At 37.9% G+C, this 18,747-nt stretch overlaps 1 protein-coding gene across 1 annotated transcript in view; it reads left to right on the top strand.

Moving 5' to 3' along the window:
- The window catches only part of LOC124722990 (probable nuclear hormone receptor HR3), a gene marked incomplete in the record, with an annotated part of 435,770 nt that overhangs the window by 387,051 nt on the left and 29,972 nt on the right, over nucleotides 1-18,747 (top strand). Inside the window, 3 exon segments of the mRNA XM_047248158.1 lie at nucleotides 4,883-5,051; nucleotides 9,030-9,223; nucleotides 14,218-14,475. Of these exon segments, the coding sequence (XP_047104114.1) occupies nucleotides 4,883-5,051; nucleotides 9,030-9,223; nucleotides 14,218-14,475 (621 nt within the window).

Raw genomic sequence — 18,747 nt, 5'->3', positions numbered from 1 at the left:
CCTGATTATCAGTATGTGTGTTAGTATGCACTTTTCCATTGTGTTACAATGGAAGTTCAAAAGTCACTATCTTTGCCTCTCCATGCTTTGTATGGGAATGCTAAGATGCCGCCTCAAAACTATACTTTCTTATTCCATCCAAGACAACATAGACTTAAGGGGATACGGAATCGGATTTTGGGTTAAAAAATCGAATTTTTTTTTATTGGCGTATTACATTCTGCCATGTTTCCTCTTTAAAATGACGTATCATACATAGCTCTACTACAATTATAACTATTTTATTTTTATATATTTGTGAGATCGGGTATTGCGCTTTAGTTATACACGTCTCTCGTGGCTGACCATGAACTTTTTGGCAGTACCTTTAAAGTGACATGAATTCAAATATCCCGGTTTCCAGCGACTATTTATACACTAGTTGCCCGAAAATGTTTCTCTCTGGTTTCCTCAAGTTACTCTTTGACTTTGTGGCGGGACTGTTTTGTAAACAGTGTGATATAAGAAAGTAGTTGTTGTTGAGTTATTTCGTATTTAGTGCTTCATTTTTCGCAGTGAAAATGCCTAGAGCTAAAGCAAAAGTATTTAAAAAGCGTGTGAACTGGCAAAAGAAAAGAAATAATGATTCATTAGCAAAGCAAAGCAGTTCATCATCATCACTGTTGGAAAATGTGAATCCACTTATTACTGATTTGCCGAACGAACTTACACCAAATGAAAACAGTGCTTCTCATAAAAAACTAAGAGATTTGGAAGAGAAATATAATTTACTTGATAGAGGGAATGAAGTTTTTGAACTCATTGATACGAATATATTGTGTGAAGCTCTTGAAAACAGTTTGTGCTGCAAAAAATGTCATGGAAACGTTTCTCTGAAAGTAGAATCCCATGTTGGCCTGGCTGCCCAGTTTAATTTAATATGCAGTGTTTGTAAATACAGCTGTAAGTTTCCAAGTTCGGTTTCAGTAACTGTAAATAATGGATACAAGAAAACTGAACTTTATAGTGTAAATATTAGGTTAGTTTATGGATTGCGAGCAATTGGTAAGGGCAAAGCAGCTGGTGATATGCTATGTGGTGTTCTAAATCTTCCAAGTGCACCTTCAAAGTTTGAAGCTTACAATTATACTAGGATCTGCAGTTGAAGATGTAGCACAGAAGTCAATGCAGGTTGCTGTGGAAGAAGCAGTGGAAGAAAATGACGGCAGTCGTGACCTCACAGTGGCGTTTGATGGCACGTGGCAGAAAAGGGGCCACACCTCCAACAATGGTGTTGTAACAGCAACTAGTGTTGATACTGGCAAGGTTATTGATGTTGCAATAATGTCTAAATACTGTAGGTGCACAGGCAGGCTGAAAAATGAACACAGTGATGACTGTATTGCTAATTATTATGGTGGTAGTGGTGGCATGGAGGTTGCTGGGGTGAAGAAAATTTTTCATCGCTCTTCACAGTGGTATAATGTTCGCTATGTCAAATATCTGGGAGATGGTGACTCTAAAGCATTCAAAGAAGTTTTGGAAAGCAAACCATATGGGAACAGTGTAAATATAAGCAAACTTGAATGTATAGGACATGTGCAGAAGAGAATGGGTGCCAGGCTGAGAAGGTTAAAATCAGTTATGAAAGGGAAAAAACTAGATGATGGGAAAACCTTGGATGGCAGAGGAAGATTGACTGATTCCATAATAGACCACATTCAGAACTGCTATGGCCTTGCAATCAGGCAAAATACAGGCAATCTTGAAGAAATGAGGAGAGCTATATGGGCTTTATATTTCCACACCGCATCCACGGATGAGCATCCACAACATGGTTTGTGCCCCAAAGGTGAAAACAGCTGGTGTAAATACAATAGGGGACTAACAACAGGAGAGAAATACATTCACCACCACAGTCTACCATCAGCCATCATGGCAGAAATAAAGCCCATTTTCAGAGATCTGGCTGACAGAAGTCTTCTGATGAAATGTCTTCACGGAAAAACGCAGAACCCCAACGAGTGCTTGAATAGTGTGATATGGCATCGTCTCCCAAAAACAGTGTTTGTCGGAATTAATACACTACATTTTGGTGTGTATGATGCTGTGGCAACCTTCAATCTTGGAAATATAACTAAATGCCAGGTCCTTCAAAAGTTGGGTATGTGTGTTGGTTCCCGTACGGTACGTGCTATGTTCTTTTTAGATCAGCACAGACTGAGGCATGCTGATAATATAATCAAGACATTAGTGAAAAAAGCAAGACAGGTGCAGAGGGGTGCCAAAAGATGACTTGAAGATGATTATGAAGACTGTGAAGGGGGTATTAGCTACGGATCAGGAATGTTTTAATCTTCTTTCTCCGTTTCCCGTAAGTTTACTTTTTACTTCATCTAGGAACATTATCTCAGGTACTGGTCAACCTAGAAGTCTGAAATTTTTATGACGTAGTGACATAGGTCCCTATTACATACTGAAACAACGATTTTTTAATTACTTGATTTACAAAAGACTTAGGGGTGATAGTCTAGTAAAAAGCGATGGAAAAAATTTACTTAAAAATAAATGTACAATATCTCTGTAAGAAAATACTTTGACAATAAACTGTTGTTTCAGTATTGTTGTAACATATGAATGCACATACAGTAAAATTTTTACCTCTCTGTCTCCAGTAGTTTGTGAGAAAATGTTCCCTATAGTAGGCATATATTAACATTGCGGGGATAGGTGATTCCGTATCCCCTTAAGTTCTCCTGATATGCATTCACCAGTCATCTACATTGAAAATTTATGTGCTAGACACCATCTACACAGGACAATGCAAGGCAATGGAGAATCACCTTTTCTAAGATATTCTCAGTTATATGTTGTGGGATCTTCACTCTCCATCCAAACTTCCCAGGTCAAATATTGCATTACCACGTATTGTAGATGTAAACTGCATTGACAAATTATCACAGGTTGATGACATAGTGTAATGACATACCGTAGAAAAGGGGCATACATACAATAGTTTGTAAGGGGCTGTAGGCTAGACTCAGGGGTATGGAGTATTTTTAATATTTTGGAAGATGCATGGCAACTTGTACATAGCCATAAAAAGTTACAGTTCCAACCCTGTTAAAAACCTGCATAATACCTACTTTTAAATCATTGTCTTAAACACACACACACACACACACACACACACACACACACACAGTTTCAGAGACTGATTATTTCAGTTTAGTAACCAGGGTCATGCAAGTGTTGCATGGAGTGTCGTATACTAAGCTCTTATCATGACACAAAAGATACCCATCATCAACAGGATTGAGCTGATCGTGGAACCAGAAACCCCCTGAACAACCAGTCCATCATTGTCCAAAGTGTGCGTTAAGGTGGTTCCTAAGCTGTCATGCAGGATATACTGTCACCTCATGATTTTGAAAAGAAATAGGTCTGCAAACTGTGAACTGTGTTATCTTACAATAAGTAGGTGAAAACATGTTCAAAGATGTTTTGTTTGGTTCTTGATGGGCATAATAATTTGGGGATGAGCCATTGGAGGCCATTCCTTATATCAGATCATCCAACATTTCTTGGACAACCTTTGAAAGTTCACAGACCGACTTTGAATCCCCCCTTTATATCATCTTATAGCCATATGAAAGACACTTTCTTCTTACTAAATTTCATGTCCTCATGTTCACTGCAGTGGAATTAATAACATTTGATGTTTTAAACTTTAAATGTATTAAAGCTAATACCTGCTCTTGAAGATATGACGCTGCTCAACATTGTAATAAGTGGAGAGCTTTCTGTAAAATTCAGAGGAAAATTCACCAATATGAAGTGACAGTAGTAGTTTAATTCATGTGTAGATCACTTTTACAAGGATACTGGACATGTCATGGAATGACAGTTTAAAAACAAGTAGTCTGCTATGCAAAACCTAAATCAGGTTGGCAGATGGACAGTGGAGCCTTCATCTTCCTGACTAGAAGGCGAGTGTATTCCAAACAGCATGACCTCATTCGGTTTATCCCTAGTACACAATACTGTTTTTCAAAGAAATTATTCAATAATGTAACAATCTAGAGCTGCACTATTTGTTCATTTATCACTACCGAGCACCACACATGATACATAGACACTATATACACGCTTATCACACTATTTCATAATGTTTCACTACACACACTATCAGATGACATCAGGCCCATAGTGGCAATGTTTTTTTCCCCATTTTGTGTACCTGTTTCCTATTCACTTGCACTGATACTAGTTAAAAACAAATGGTTGACACAACAGGGTGACCATGAAGTGACACTGAGATGAACGCTCTGGATTAGTAATTATGAGTAGTGAGCATCACATTCATACATATTTTTTGTGGATTGTGCAAGTCACTTCAGGTGAGTGCTGGGCCACTGTTGCTTTTTTATTTTTTGCTTTTTTTTGCCTTATCTCAGACCAACTCAATTAGCGTTCCATTTATTATAATACCAGTCTCAACAGGAGACTGTTTGACTTAACTGTGTCACCTTTCTTTTACAATGATCGGGTGCCTGCCTGTTACATGCGAAAGGTGTGCCCCCCTTGCTTTTTGAAATACCCTGGAGGGCCTTCACTTGTCTTTGGCGTGTGTACTTCCATGACCTGATTTTATCCTTCTCTTCCACTTTTTATATCCCAGGCTATTTTACTGATGTTTATTTTAAGTGTCCATCTCTTTCCTTTCAGAAGGATGTTACTGATTTGACATTCCCAGGATGGAGGGACAGACAAACCAGTAGTTTGCCTCCCCTCCCCCGATGCAGTCCAATACAAGATGAATTGTAATCTTATTTCCTGTTTGGTTCAGCATGCAGTACAATAAGCAGGAAAATTTGACACATGTGTTGTGGTGTGTTCACAGCGGTGAAATTTGGGCGCATGTCGAAGAAGCAGCGCGAGAAGGTGGAGGACGAGGTGCGCTTCCACCGCGCGCAACTGCGTGCGCAGACGGAGACGGCACCAGACAGCTCTGTCTTTGACCAGCAGACGCCTTCCTCTTCCGACCAGCTGCAGTCTGCCTACAATGGCAGGTGAGGCAAGCCACTTCGTTCTACACTCTCCCTTTCTTACTGTTGCTGCAGTGATCACTTTCTTTGGTAGCTCTTTGTCCATTATTACTCCTGCCATGCTTTTCCAAGAACCTTCTTACTTTTTTCTTTTTTTCTTTTTTTAAAAAAACCCTTCCTGACTAGTGGCCACATCATGTTGTACATCAATTTGGTTTACTAACATGATTATCCATCTAATGAGATCTGGAGCCACCTTTTGTGTCTAAAACAATGTTAATCTTCCTGGGAATTGATGTGTATAGACTCTGTCTGGTAATTGGTGGGATTTTATAGCATTTCTAGTATGCAGAATCTGAGCTATCAGAGATAATAGAGGAAGATCACTGGCCAAGAATTGTTCCCCACTTTGCAGGCCAATAGGAAAGCCATGACAGGTCCCAGAGTAAGTTTAATGGAGGCTTTTATTGTGCTTCATGGCCAACTTAACAACAAGATGTTGAAGAAGGCAATGAAGGGAGAGGACACAAAGTGATAATTGTAATAATCCTATGTGTTATCCTCTCTTGTGGCTTTCTCACAAAGAAGTTGATATATTTTGTCATAAATTGAAACTTTATAAATTAAACTTGCATTTTATACATTCACGCAATTTTCAAAATGTTTATTATAAACACCAGACAGGCATCTTGCAGTAGTCCAGCCCCTCTCCCCCCCTCCCCCCCTCCCCCCCCTCCCCCCCCAAATCAGTGTTCACCAGTATGGACTGTAAGACACACCATAGTCTACAAGATGATAATACAAATCATTGCAGATCCCTCTACATGCTTTGCAATTGGGAGAACAGAGCTGGATTATAAATTTCCTATGATATTTTGCATGTGTAAACATCCCCTATAGCAGGAGACATTTTAAAAGTAGACTTGTTGGACAATGGTGTTGTCAATAGTCCATATTTTGTGCTGTCTGCAGAACGGAAATCTTTCTTTTGCATTTGCTTGATCTGTAAGAGGTCAATAGCGCCTCAAGTGTGAAGTTTCTTAATGCTATTCTCAAAGAACTCTTTCTGTTGTCTCTGTATTATTTAGATCTTTTTTAATCTCAATCTTATATTTATGAGATTTGACTGCTTATTAGAAGTGACAATCTGCTTTAATGACCTCCAGTCCATACCATTACAATGTCCCTTCCATTATTGCATTTAGAACAATTTTCTCATGAGTTATGTGTGCTGTAATGACACTAACTCATGACAGTAACTATAGATAACATTAAACATTAGTAGATTTGCAGCTGTTCTGAAATATGCACAACCTAAGCAAGCACTTACACTTTGCCTTCCTTGGCAGTCTTTCAGTTCTGAAAGATCCAGTTGAGGTAATGTACACAAATAACCTGAGAGTGGGTCTCAAACTATCTTACATATTTAGTTAATAATAGAAATCATAATTAATAGTTGTGTGTAACATTCGGAAGTAGTATGCCATAACTACATCTCTCACCTCATTCTGCGCCCCCATATTTTCTCATTCATAATGATATTCATGTAAAATTATTTGTATCTAGAATGATGACTACATAAAAGAATTGTTCACTTCTGACATACTATCAGAGATCAATTAAAAAGTAATTATGTATGTTTTCATGTATATGAATGAACACTATTGTGAAACTTATCTGATTTGTTCAAAAATCTCATCTTGGTAACATAATACAGTATAGCTGTTGTGTATTTTGACAATAAAAATAATCACCAAGTGAAGATACATAACACATACTGTGTTCTTGAAACTTAATTTACATAGAAAAATGTAATTTCATTACTTCTAGAACAGGAAATAGTACAAGAGTATATCATAAATATTTCCAGTGCTCTTCCAGATCCTATAAAACCTGTTGTTGCATACTTTTTGCAAATTTTTTTTTCTCGAAGGAGTAGAAATATTTTTCTGCAAATACAATGATAAGCCAAAACATTATGACCACTGCCTAGTGTGATGCTGGATGCCGCCTGGTGGCATTGTAGACACATGATGCAGTAACAAATGTATGTAAGTGGAGCAGATGTAGACAGATCACCCTAGAGAGGATATGGGCTATAAATGGGGAAATCTGTTGAGGTAAGTGACTCTGACAAAGGGTATATTATTATTACACAGAGCCTGTGAATGAGAATCTTGAAAATGGTGAAGGTGGTCAAATGTTCATGTGCTACTGTTGTGTGCATCTGCAGAGAGAGGTAGAAGAACAGTGATACTACCACTAGGCTCTGAATGGTTGGAAGTCCACAACTCTTCATAGAACATGGGGATCAGAAGTTCATCTGCTCTGTGAAGTAGGATAGATGGAGACCTGTGGCATCTCTACTGAATGAGCACAATGCTGGTACATGCACAAGTGTTTTGCAGCATACCATTCATCGTACATTGTTGAATGTGGAGCTCTGTAGCAGATCACCCCTATGTGTTCATATGTTGATCCAATTACATAATCAATTATGATTGCAGTGGGCACAGGACCATTGGGATTCAACCATTGATCAATGGAAATATGTTGGCTCATCGGGTGAATCACATTTTTGCTACACTAGGTCAATGATAGTCTCCACAAATGCTGTCATCAAGGTGAACGGTGGCTTAAAACATGCAGTGTGCTAGGGATTCAGGCTGGTGGGAACAGTATTATGCAATGGGATACATTCTCCTGCACTTGTATCTGTGGTTGTAATCAAGGAGACACTGACTGCTGGGAACCACCTACATCCCTTCATGCTTGATGTCTTCCCCACTGGTAATATCATTTTTCATCAGTATAATTGTCTTTGTCTCAGAGCCAGAACTATGCTATAGTGGTTGGGGGAGCATTATAGTGATTTCACATTGACGTCACTGTGACCAAACTCACCTGATGTAAATCCTATGGAACCCATCTGTGTTGCTACCAGACACCATCACCGTGTTTACAAATCAGTGGCCCATTATTTACATGAATTACATGAAATGTGCATATACAACTAATATCACATACCTCCACAAACATACCAACAAACTGTCAGATCCCTGATACCCAGAATTAGTGTTGTATTTCATTCCAAAGATGAACAAACAAGCTATGAAGCAGATGGTCATAATGTTCTGGCTCATCAGTGTTTACTATTAAATCTAGTTTCAAAATTTAAACAGATGACCAACAGCAGGTTGTATAGGACTATAAAACTGTACAATGCTCCTCCAGCACTTATAAAATATGTTGTTTCTGACTTCTTAAGGTTTAGATAGCAGCTTAAATAGAATATTTCTGAATAATTTTCTGTTCCTTAGATGATTTTTTTTATTATTATTTTTAATGTACAAATATTTTGCATATTTTAACATTAAAATTTGAGTCTAGTTAAACTGTATCTGAGGCTTTACATATCCTAGTACTTCATAACCATTTTTGTATGATAATCATGGTAAATACTTGGCACACTTTACAACCTAATGATATGCTCATTTCAGATCCATGGAAATCATTATCATATAAAGATTGACTTAGAAACTGAATAAAAGTGCTATGCTGCAAGAATTATAGGTGATAATCATAGGTAATTTCACAACTGACCTCTTTGGATCATCTTATGGAAATCTACTTTGTAAATTTAGGAGAACTGTGAATACATTTTGTAGCTTTGATGCACCCTGCAAGTTTTGACCAAGTACCCTTCTGCAATGTCATAACAGGGTGTGCACTACATAAGACTCAAGATACTGACAAGAAAGGCAGAGGTGTTAATGAATGCTGTCCTTATTGATTGAGAGAGTGTACTTTATATATATTTTACTGGGAGATTTTGTTTTGTCAATAGGATGAAAAAATGATCCATCGAGGAAAAGAGCAATTATATCTACTTAACTGATAGGAAAATTTGTGTCATTAAATCAGTCAGCAGATGTACCTACCTTTTTTAACAAACAGTTTTACTACAGAATATATTGCTTATGTCAAAAATTTCTTTTCCAGTTATTCATATAACAATGATCTGAGCAGCTACACACCTGCAGCAAGCTACACCTATACGCCAGCACCAGTACAAGCAATGACATATGATATTAGTGCAGACTATGTTGACAGCACGACCGCATATGATCCTCGCCCAGGCACACAAAGTCTTGAGCTAGCAACTGATAGTGGGATTGTGGCTAGTGTTAGCACAGGTGAGTATTTTCTATTCCAGTTAATCTCTTACCAAAGATTTTTAAGCCAATTGATTAAAATTTGTATTTTAAATTTAAATTGTGGGTGACATGGCATATAACAATAATTCTAGAAAATAAGTTGGTTTTTGCTGAACTACATTTGTTAATGATGTTACTCGTAAGTTTTAAAACTGAAAATAGCAAATTAATGATATTCAGAATTTATGTAATGCTTCTTCAGAGATCTAACACATTAACAGCATGAATCAAAGATTTTGTTTGAATTTATAATGGTAATTTGTGATGCATCTTCAGTTTTGAACTGCCTAATTTCTTCCTATTGATCAGTTTATTTACTGTCTGTCTCTGTGATGTTATCAGGGCTTTATTTTTGTATTAGTGGTAGTTTATGTATTACCAAATGTTTTATTTACTCACAATAACATAAATCTCACAGAAGAGTTCAGATTTTACATAAATCTTTGCCTGATAGAAGTGTACCAAATAAACAATAAAAACAGGTAATACAAATACCATCCATTTAATGAAAAGCATAGACAATTGAGGTTTAAAGTAGTTTCAATAGTGATGGCAAAATTCGCCTGAAATTGAAGGTACCTATTTTTTAAGAGCAGTTAAACCTTCTCCTCTTATTACTTCTTTAAAAATCCATCCTATCTTTTGTCATGTAATTTACACTCATGGAAAACTGAATGAGTTACATGTCACCACTGAAAATGAAATTATTTTGACTGTCATGGTTATTGGAATGACATCTGACTGCAGGGTCAGAAAAAGGTGTGGCATTAGAATACTTGGCCATTTCCAGAGCATGGGTGTTGCCTATGACAGAATCTCCAACACCATGCATGTACCGGATCTTTCATATGCCAATGATGTTTATGGTTACCTTGATTCAGGGAAAGCTGCCACACCTAGAACGATCTGCTGTGGGCAACAATGTGTTACAGACAGGGTTCAGTGTCAACTATAATACCTTTATCAAGAGATAGGTAGGTCATAGTGCACACAATCTCTCACTAATTCAGTGCTGGAAAACAATAACCAACAAGCAGCCAAACCATCCAGCACAGTCTCTTTGTTATGGGCTTCAAAAGCCACAACCCATGTATGTAGTACCTTCACTCATCACATGTTATTTGGAACAAAGATTAACATTGGTGCAAGAATGCTGCCATTAGATGCTTGAAGCATGGAAACTGTCACCTGGAGTAGTAAGGATCAATATAAGTTGGTAAACAATGCTGACATGGTAAGAGGACTTCAGAGACCACATGAAGTGGTGGATTCTGCTAGCCAGAAGGGTAACATTCAGCAACACTCCCATGTAGTATAGTATAACCTTGCATGAGGTAAATGAAACTCCTGATAAGTGTGTCATAAGAATGATACAGGAACCTGTTGTTCAATCACCTAGGTCCTTTTGTTCACTTATAGCAACTCATATCTCCATCGAAACACTGCACCTCCCAATCACTCCCATATTATGTTAGACTGGTTTGAGGAACACTGCTCAGATGTGATGTGCTTAATTGGCCCCTACATCACTAGTCTCAATTCTATTGATGACATGTGGGACAGTAGCAAGCAAGATATGTGTACTTCGGATCCAGATTTGACTAATCCTTAAGATTTATTGGTGGTAGTTGAGTGGTTATGATAGCTGTCAATACCTTCAGTGTCTTACAGATCCCTTCCTGTGATGTGGCACTGTCATCAGGGGGAAAGAGGTTGCTACATGTGAATGTAATAAAGCAAAAGTTAATTGTTACACCAATAGAATTTGAGGTCAACCAGTTATATAAGCCAGACTACTTGCACAAGTACTTTTAATGAAGCTCAACTGTCACTGGAATACTCCATTAGATTTCACTATCTTATGTTGAAAATATAACAACTACTACAATCCTCTGCCAATGGCATCATCATGTGTGTTAGGAAGAAGCATGTGGTCAGCACCCTCCTGGTCACTGTTGGATTTCTTGACCTTGTAACCACTACTAATCAGTCGGGCAGCTCCTCAGTTGGCCTGGTGAGGCTGAGTGCACCCTCTTCCCACCCCCTACTGAGGATAAATCTGACAGTACCAGATATCAAACACAGGTTACCCTCATGACTGTCAGCCCCATTGAGTGCTCAGCTATGGGGGTGTACATTTACAAAGAAATCGCTCTTAAAAATAAAACTGCAATTAACTAAAGATAGAAAGAAACTTCTACATGATTTGCATCCATAGATGCATACAAAGAGCGTAACAGAAATACTAACTTTTCAAACAAATGGTTTGTGTTTATTCCACAAATGAGAAAAACATTCCAGACAATAAGATTATTCAAGAATTAAATATGAAAGATGTTCATAATTCCAAGAAAGAAATAGTAGCACTTGATCTTGATGGAGATGGACTGCTTGATTCTTGCCTGTGTTCTGATAGAGAATTAAGACAATCCAATGGAGCTGTGAGTCTGTATTGTTCCAATCACTTAGCTTTAGATTTCCAGAGCTTAATAGTATTGGCTGTTAACATGCTTTTGATAGAAATTAAGAATTAATAACTGAATGAAACCCAGATTCATATCACTTTTGACAGGGTCCAGAAGAATTATCATAATGGTGCATATGTGATTGTTGTTCTCATTGAATTTTAGAAGTATTTGGTGCATTTGAAACTGGGTTCTTACCTCCACATTTATGATTGAGAAGCCACAGTCACATTCAACTTGCATACTGAGCTTAAGGGAAAATCAATATTTATATGCCTGTCATCTTATTCTCATGGCCCCTATGTGAGAAATTTGATTGTGGCAGCAGAATTGCTCCACAGTATTATTCAAATACTGGTTCTTTAATTTCACCCAACTCAGTTTTTTAAGAACAAAGTCAGCTTTTTTTTCCACAGATTTCTAAAAATTTCTGTCATAATTTTATATCAGCTGTCGCAATCCCATCAGTGAAGCTCTGGATTTGTTCAGAGTCTGCTGTTATGTCTACTTGTTAAAGACTCCAAACATTACAGCAATATTCTAAAACTGGTTGCAGTAGTATCTTGCATATTATTTCCTTTATGGCTGTACTGCATTTTACCAGAACCTTTCCAACAAATTTAAGTTTACATGTGTCTTCCCTACTACTAGTTGTATGTTCTCATCCCATTTTGCAATGCTTCTCTATATATTTTGATGAAGTGACATTCTCCAGATGTTTGTCACTAATCTTATAACCAGATACTATAAATTTCTTCATCCTTATTATAGGAATTACCTTGAATTTATCCACATCTCAATGCAGCTGGTATTCATTAAAAGTGGAAATTCTGTCAAAGTCTTTCTGCTTTTCTTTTTGATTATCCTATACCAATACTTTCCTGTAGACAACTTCATTGTCAGCAAACATTTGTCTTTTTTTAATTTTGATTCTGGTGCTGCTGCTGCTTGACCCTATCTGATATATAATCTATGTATACTGAGAATATTGGAGATGTATTACATTTCCTTGGTGCATGCCCAATGTTGTTTTTGTTTTTGTTGAATATTTGCAATCCAGTATAAGATACCAGGTTAGATTAGACAGAATTTCATTGAAGTTGCATATGTGTGAAGATACTCCATGTTTCGTGCAACTGCAGTGAAAACTTCTTGACAAGTAGAACAAATACTGCAATCTTAGCTGGAAACCCATCAACAAAAGTGAATGTAACATCAGCATGCATTATAGAAGTAATATAGTGCTATTCCCATTAGCAGCACATGTACAAAACTGGAAACGATGAAGTCAACATGACTCTGACTGTTAATAGATGGTACTGCTATGTGTAGAGAGTCTTTTTGTGAGAACTGTTATGACAGTTTGGAACAGCTGATGAAATTTACTGCTTGTTGCAGTGACTGACAGCTGACAATTGACTCCAAAAATGTAAAAATACAAAACAATGCAATACTCAAAACTGTAACAAAAATTTGTACATCGTTACATTATAGCATTTATGATGAATCAGAAGTCATTAACTTCATTTGAATACCTTGGCATGACTGACTGAAGTAATAAGAGATGAAATACTCAAATGTATACTATAATTGAGCTGATAAATATAAAGTTATCACTAGATGGATTCTTAAAAAAGTAACTTATCTATGAATGTAGTAGAATAAAATACACTTTTAAAACTCATTTGTTAGAATCAATCATCAATCTTGAAACCATACCAAAGATGAATAGCTAAATAAATTGCATTAGAGTAAAGAAGAGCAGAAATTTGACACACTTTTAGCTAGCTAGAGTGAATGCACTGAAGAGATGCAGAACAAAATCAAATTGAAGATTTAAGAAGAAAGATGTCATGTGCCACATAATGTGCTAATTTTAAATTTCAATAATACTTCTTCATAGAGAATTCAAGAAGTATCGCGTCCTTCACTCCCTACCATATACACAATTGCCAACATGCAAAAATAATGGAAACTGGAGTATATACATACACAAACAAGCAGTCATTTTTCTCTACACAGCATCTGTTTAATACCATAAAACATATGATAGCCTGTGAAATGTAAATGTAAGAGGCTGGATATGAATAGAAACAAGAAAAATTATCAGGGAAAATAAGGAAGGTCATGGTGTATGTAAATAGGAGAGGTAAGTAATACTACAGGAAATTAAGTTGCCAATAAGACTCAGATGGCACTAAAAGGATTTCTCTGCTGTGGTACTGTGCAGTATTTTCTATACCATTTTTGTGGTATTGATTCAGTTAATATCTCAGCTCACAGCGTGATTGCTCAACAGCTAGTGTGGTTCTTCACAACAATGTGATGGTTACAGTTACTTTTTCATATGAAGAAAACTTAAACATAATAATAAAATTAAAGACCAGTGAGACTTTATCCAAAGACAGGAAGAGTGGAAAAAACATTTGGTTACAGTACTGTTGAAATGAAGCCCTGTTCATATGACTTATGCAATGGCAGTCAAAATAGTTTGAAATGGTCATGCAGCAGGAGGGAAGACGCCGATAGGGTCCGGGGCTGGCGCCGGCGGAGCCGGCACGCCCCATGCAGCGCTGCGGGTGGGCAGCGGCGGGGGTTTGGTGGCGGTCAAGCAAGAGGCTGCACCTGTTGCAGCTGCCTCTGTCGAAAACTTGGTGGCGGGCTTTGTAGATAGCACAACGTTCCTGACAGCCTCCTCCTCCTCGTCACCTGGCGGCGGTGCCCACGAGCACCATGTGCACCAGGAGCCCACAACCGTCCACCCCAGTAAGGCTCACTGCATGCCACTAATGCAGGCTGCTTCACTTTTATTTTGCAGATATCATCACTGTGCCAAGATGATGATGATGATTGAGTGAGTGAGTGAGTGAGTGAGTGAGTGATGCCTGTTTGTGTAGACACCTGTTTCTACAAGGACAGTTGTGTTGCACCTTACACATCCCAAGAGTATTATGGGGAAAAATTATGCTCTGTGTCTAAGAAATCCTTTTCTCCCTCTATCTTTTGCTGTGTTATATGCTGTAAGATATTTTGGCCTAAGAAAATTATTGATCTTCTCACTACTTAAATACATACATTATTGTTCTATTAGCTTTATAGAATGAAATCATAACAAAATGTGAAATCTAAACAATTGGATGTGAAACAGAACATTTATCAAGTGGTCAGTATTTGTAATACATTTGATCTCCTTTCAGTACTGAATAAATGTTAATAGAGAAGATAATCACATCTTAAGACTGTAGTAAATCTGTCTTCCTGTGACTAAATGCCAGTTTTTCAAACACCATTCATAGATATCTATGTCATCATATCAACAATTTCTTCTCCCTATTCTTGAATTGAATTTTTTGTTAATAGGAAATTTAGATTCAACAAATTCTCAGAAAACTTGGTTACTGGGAACTCACCCAGTCAGCATAATAATTAAGAAGTAAAATAAGTGAAGAATGGACACCTACTGCTATAGGGGCTCTTGCCAAAAGCCAGGAAAGAAGTTGGCTCTATAGAGCCACATCTCTATTATATGTACATTTTTAGGACTTCCGTTTCATCCTTCCAAATTTTTGATGCGGCCAAACTTGATTTGTTTGATGAAAGTGAAGAAAATTTTTCACATTCATTATAAAAATGCTATAGATTTGTATAGAGAAATGTCGTCTTTTTAACAATTAAATGGTTGATGATGGATGATGGATGATGGATGATGGATGATGGATGATGGATGATGGATGATGGATGATGGATGATTGGTTTGTGGGGCACTCAACTGTGCAGTTATCAGCACCCGTACAAATTCCCAACCTTTGCTCAGTCCAATCTCGCCACTTTCATGAATGATGATGAAATGATGAGGACAACACAACCACCCAGTCATCTCGAGGCAGGTGAAAATCCCCGACCCCACTGGGAATCGAACCTGGGACCGCATGCTAAGAATTCAATCGAGGGTAAAATAATATGTATATTTGTTGTTGCTTGTGTTACTGGAGCAGATCAAGTGCTGGGGATCCTTTCACTTACAACTGATATTACAATATTCTAATTCACTTGTCATGAACTCTGCCACATCATTTTATTGGACTGTGGCCCTGTTTCATAATTTCTTTAAAAAACTTAATTCTCTATAAATACACTACTAGCCATTTAAATTGCTACACCATGAAGATGACATGCAACAGAAGTGAAATTTAACCAAATGAAGAAGATGCTGTGATATGCAAATAATTACCTTTTCAGAACATTCACACAAGGTTGCCGCTGGTGGCGACACATACAACGTGCTGACATGAGGAAAGTTTCCAACCGATTTCTTATACACAAACAGCAGTTGACCGGCATTGCCTGGTGAAACGTTGTTGCAATGCCTCATGTAAGGAGGAGAAATGCATACCATAACATTTCCAACTTTGATAAAGGTTGGATTGTAGCCTATCGTGATTGTGGTTTATCTTATTGTGACATTGCTGCTCGCTTTGGTCGAGATCAAATGACTGTTAGCAGAATATCAAATTGGTGGGTTCAGGAGGGTAATACGGAACACAGTGCTGGATCCCAATGGCCTTGTATCACTAGCAGTTGAAATGACAGGCATCTTATCCACATCGCTGTAATGGATCGTGCAGCCACGTCTCGATCCCTGAGTCAACAGATGGGGACGTTTGCAGGACAACAACGATCTGCACGAACAGTTCGATGACATTTGCAGCAGCATGGGCTATCAGCTTGGAGACCATGGCTGCGGTTACCCTTGACACTGCATCACAGACAGGAGTGCTTGCGATGGTGTACTCAATGGCGAACCTGGGTGCACGAATGGCAAAATGTAATTTTTTCGTTTGAATCCAGGTTCTGTTTACAGCATCATAGTGGTTGCATCTGTATGTGGCAACAATGCTGTGAACACGCGTTGGAAGTGTGTATTCATCATCGCCATACTGGCGTATCGCCTGGTGTGATGGTATGGAGTGCCATCGGTTACATGTCTCGGTCACCTCTTGTTCACACTGACGGCACTTTGAACAGTGGACGTTACATTTCAGATGTGTTCCGACCCATGGCTCTACCCTTCACTCAGTCCCTGTGAAACCCTACATTTCAGCAGGATAATGCACGACTGCATGTTGAAGGTCCTGTACGGGCCTTTCTGGATACAGAAAATGTTGGACTGCTGCCCTAGCCAGCACATTCTCCAGATCTCTCACCAACTGACAATGTCTGGTCAATGGTGGTCAAGCAACTGGCTCACACAATACGCCAGTCACTAATCTTGATGAACTGTGGTATCGTGTTAAAGCTGCATGTGCAGTTGTACCTGTATACGCCATCCAAGCTCTGTTTGACTCAATACCCAGGTGTATCAAGGCCGTTATTACGGACAGAGGTGCTTGTTCTGGGTACTGATTTCTCAGGATCTATGTGCCCAAACTGTGTGAAAATGTATTCATATGCCAGTTCTAGTATAATATATTTGTTCAGTGAATACCTGTTTCTCATCTGCATGTCTTCTTGGTGTAGTAATTTTAATGGCCAGTAGTGTATATCTATGAAAGCATACAAAATTTGTGATCAATTCTGAGAATAGAATAGTCATAATGAAAACCGCAAATGTTTACTTACAAGAAAACTACACAATATTAACTTACTCTGGACATGAGCATTTCGAAGACTTAAGTTCAACACTAAGGTATATGTGCATGACAGAAGCATATTTACAACTACATTTGTTCAATTAATGATATTTTAGAGAGAGGGGGAGAGAGCTGGAAAATGCAGGTAATGTAACCTGAAAGAGACAAACAGAATGTAGCAAATGAAAATTATGATGATATTAAACACAGATAAGACAACAGCTGGCTGAAACTATGACATGTGACTAAGATTCATGAAGTTGCCCCAGCCTCCTAATCATATAGACGAAACTGGTAGGCAACATCTGAGAGTGGGGTAGCACAAAGTGGAGGGTGGAATGACAGCAAATTGAAATTGCATGAAATATTCGAAGTGAAAAAGTGATTAGTAGATAAATAGTAGAAATGTGATAACACAGGCAGAATGTGAGACTACATTAATACAAACTGAAAAAGAGACCCATGGAAAATACTTGGTGTCAAAGAAATAAAGATCATGATCATGAGCCATACCAAAATATCTATTAACAAAACAGCTTTCACTTGTAATGAACTCAGATCATTTCATGTACACTAATCATTGTGAGAGGTATAACATGAAGAAAGACTGACTCAAGTGAAACCAGGCTTGGAAGAATATGTAGACTTGTGTATCAATTAAGACTACATGGATATGGCATAAATGTAGGCCCTGCAGATCAGTTTTATGCCAGTCTCATTAAAGTGGAAATATGGAACCAAATGTTAGTATGCTTAGTCATCACTGAATGGTACAAATCAGCATGCAAGTTCAAACTATGTGGAATGGTTGTTTTACAGTACCGTATTGTGACATTTTAGCTTATATAGGTCACGTTTATAAACAGTAATGCATTTGTAACCACTACATAGAAGGAGATCATACATAGCAATAATCTCAGTACTCACTATACAATGTGGCCACAGCACAGGATGGCTGCCAGCTTGTCTCTCTGGCTGTAACAGATGTACAGTTTTGTCCACAGTGATGATTCAGTGAGGGGCACTGTGACAAATGTGGGCCTGTTTGCATCATGCTTTAGATCTGACAATGGTTCACATCATTTTGTTGGGTGCGGTTGTATAAAAACTGCAAATGTCTCAAGCTGCAGCATTGCATATGAATTCTGTGTGGAAAATGTGTTGTTTTATGGTCTGCATGAATACCTGGCTTATCATTCATTGAACATGTGTAAGATATAGTTGGTTAATACCTTGTTGGCCATTAGTTTCCAGAATAATTTTTGATGCTTTGTGGTGTTGCATGTGAACTACATGGAGGAAAAATACATGGGAAAACATCAATTTCTCCTTTCACTGCATGCCATTATGTTGACATTTAATCAGTGCTCACAGTGTTCACAAATACTAGAGAATTAAATATTCTTCA

Source organism: Schistocerca piceifrons, chromosome X (genome assembly GCF_021461385.2).
Source record: "Schistocerca piceifrons isolate TAMUIC-IGC-003096 chromosome X, iqSchPice1.1, whole genome shotgun sequence".
Classification (NCBI taxonomy): Eukaryota; Metazoa; Arthropoda; class Insecta; order Orthoptera; family Acrididae; genus Schistocerca; species Schistocerca piceifrons.
This window is presented reverse-complemented; position numbering and strand designations above follow the sequence as displayed.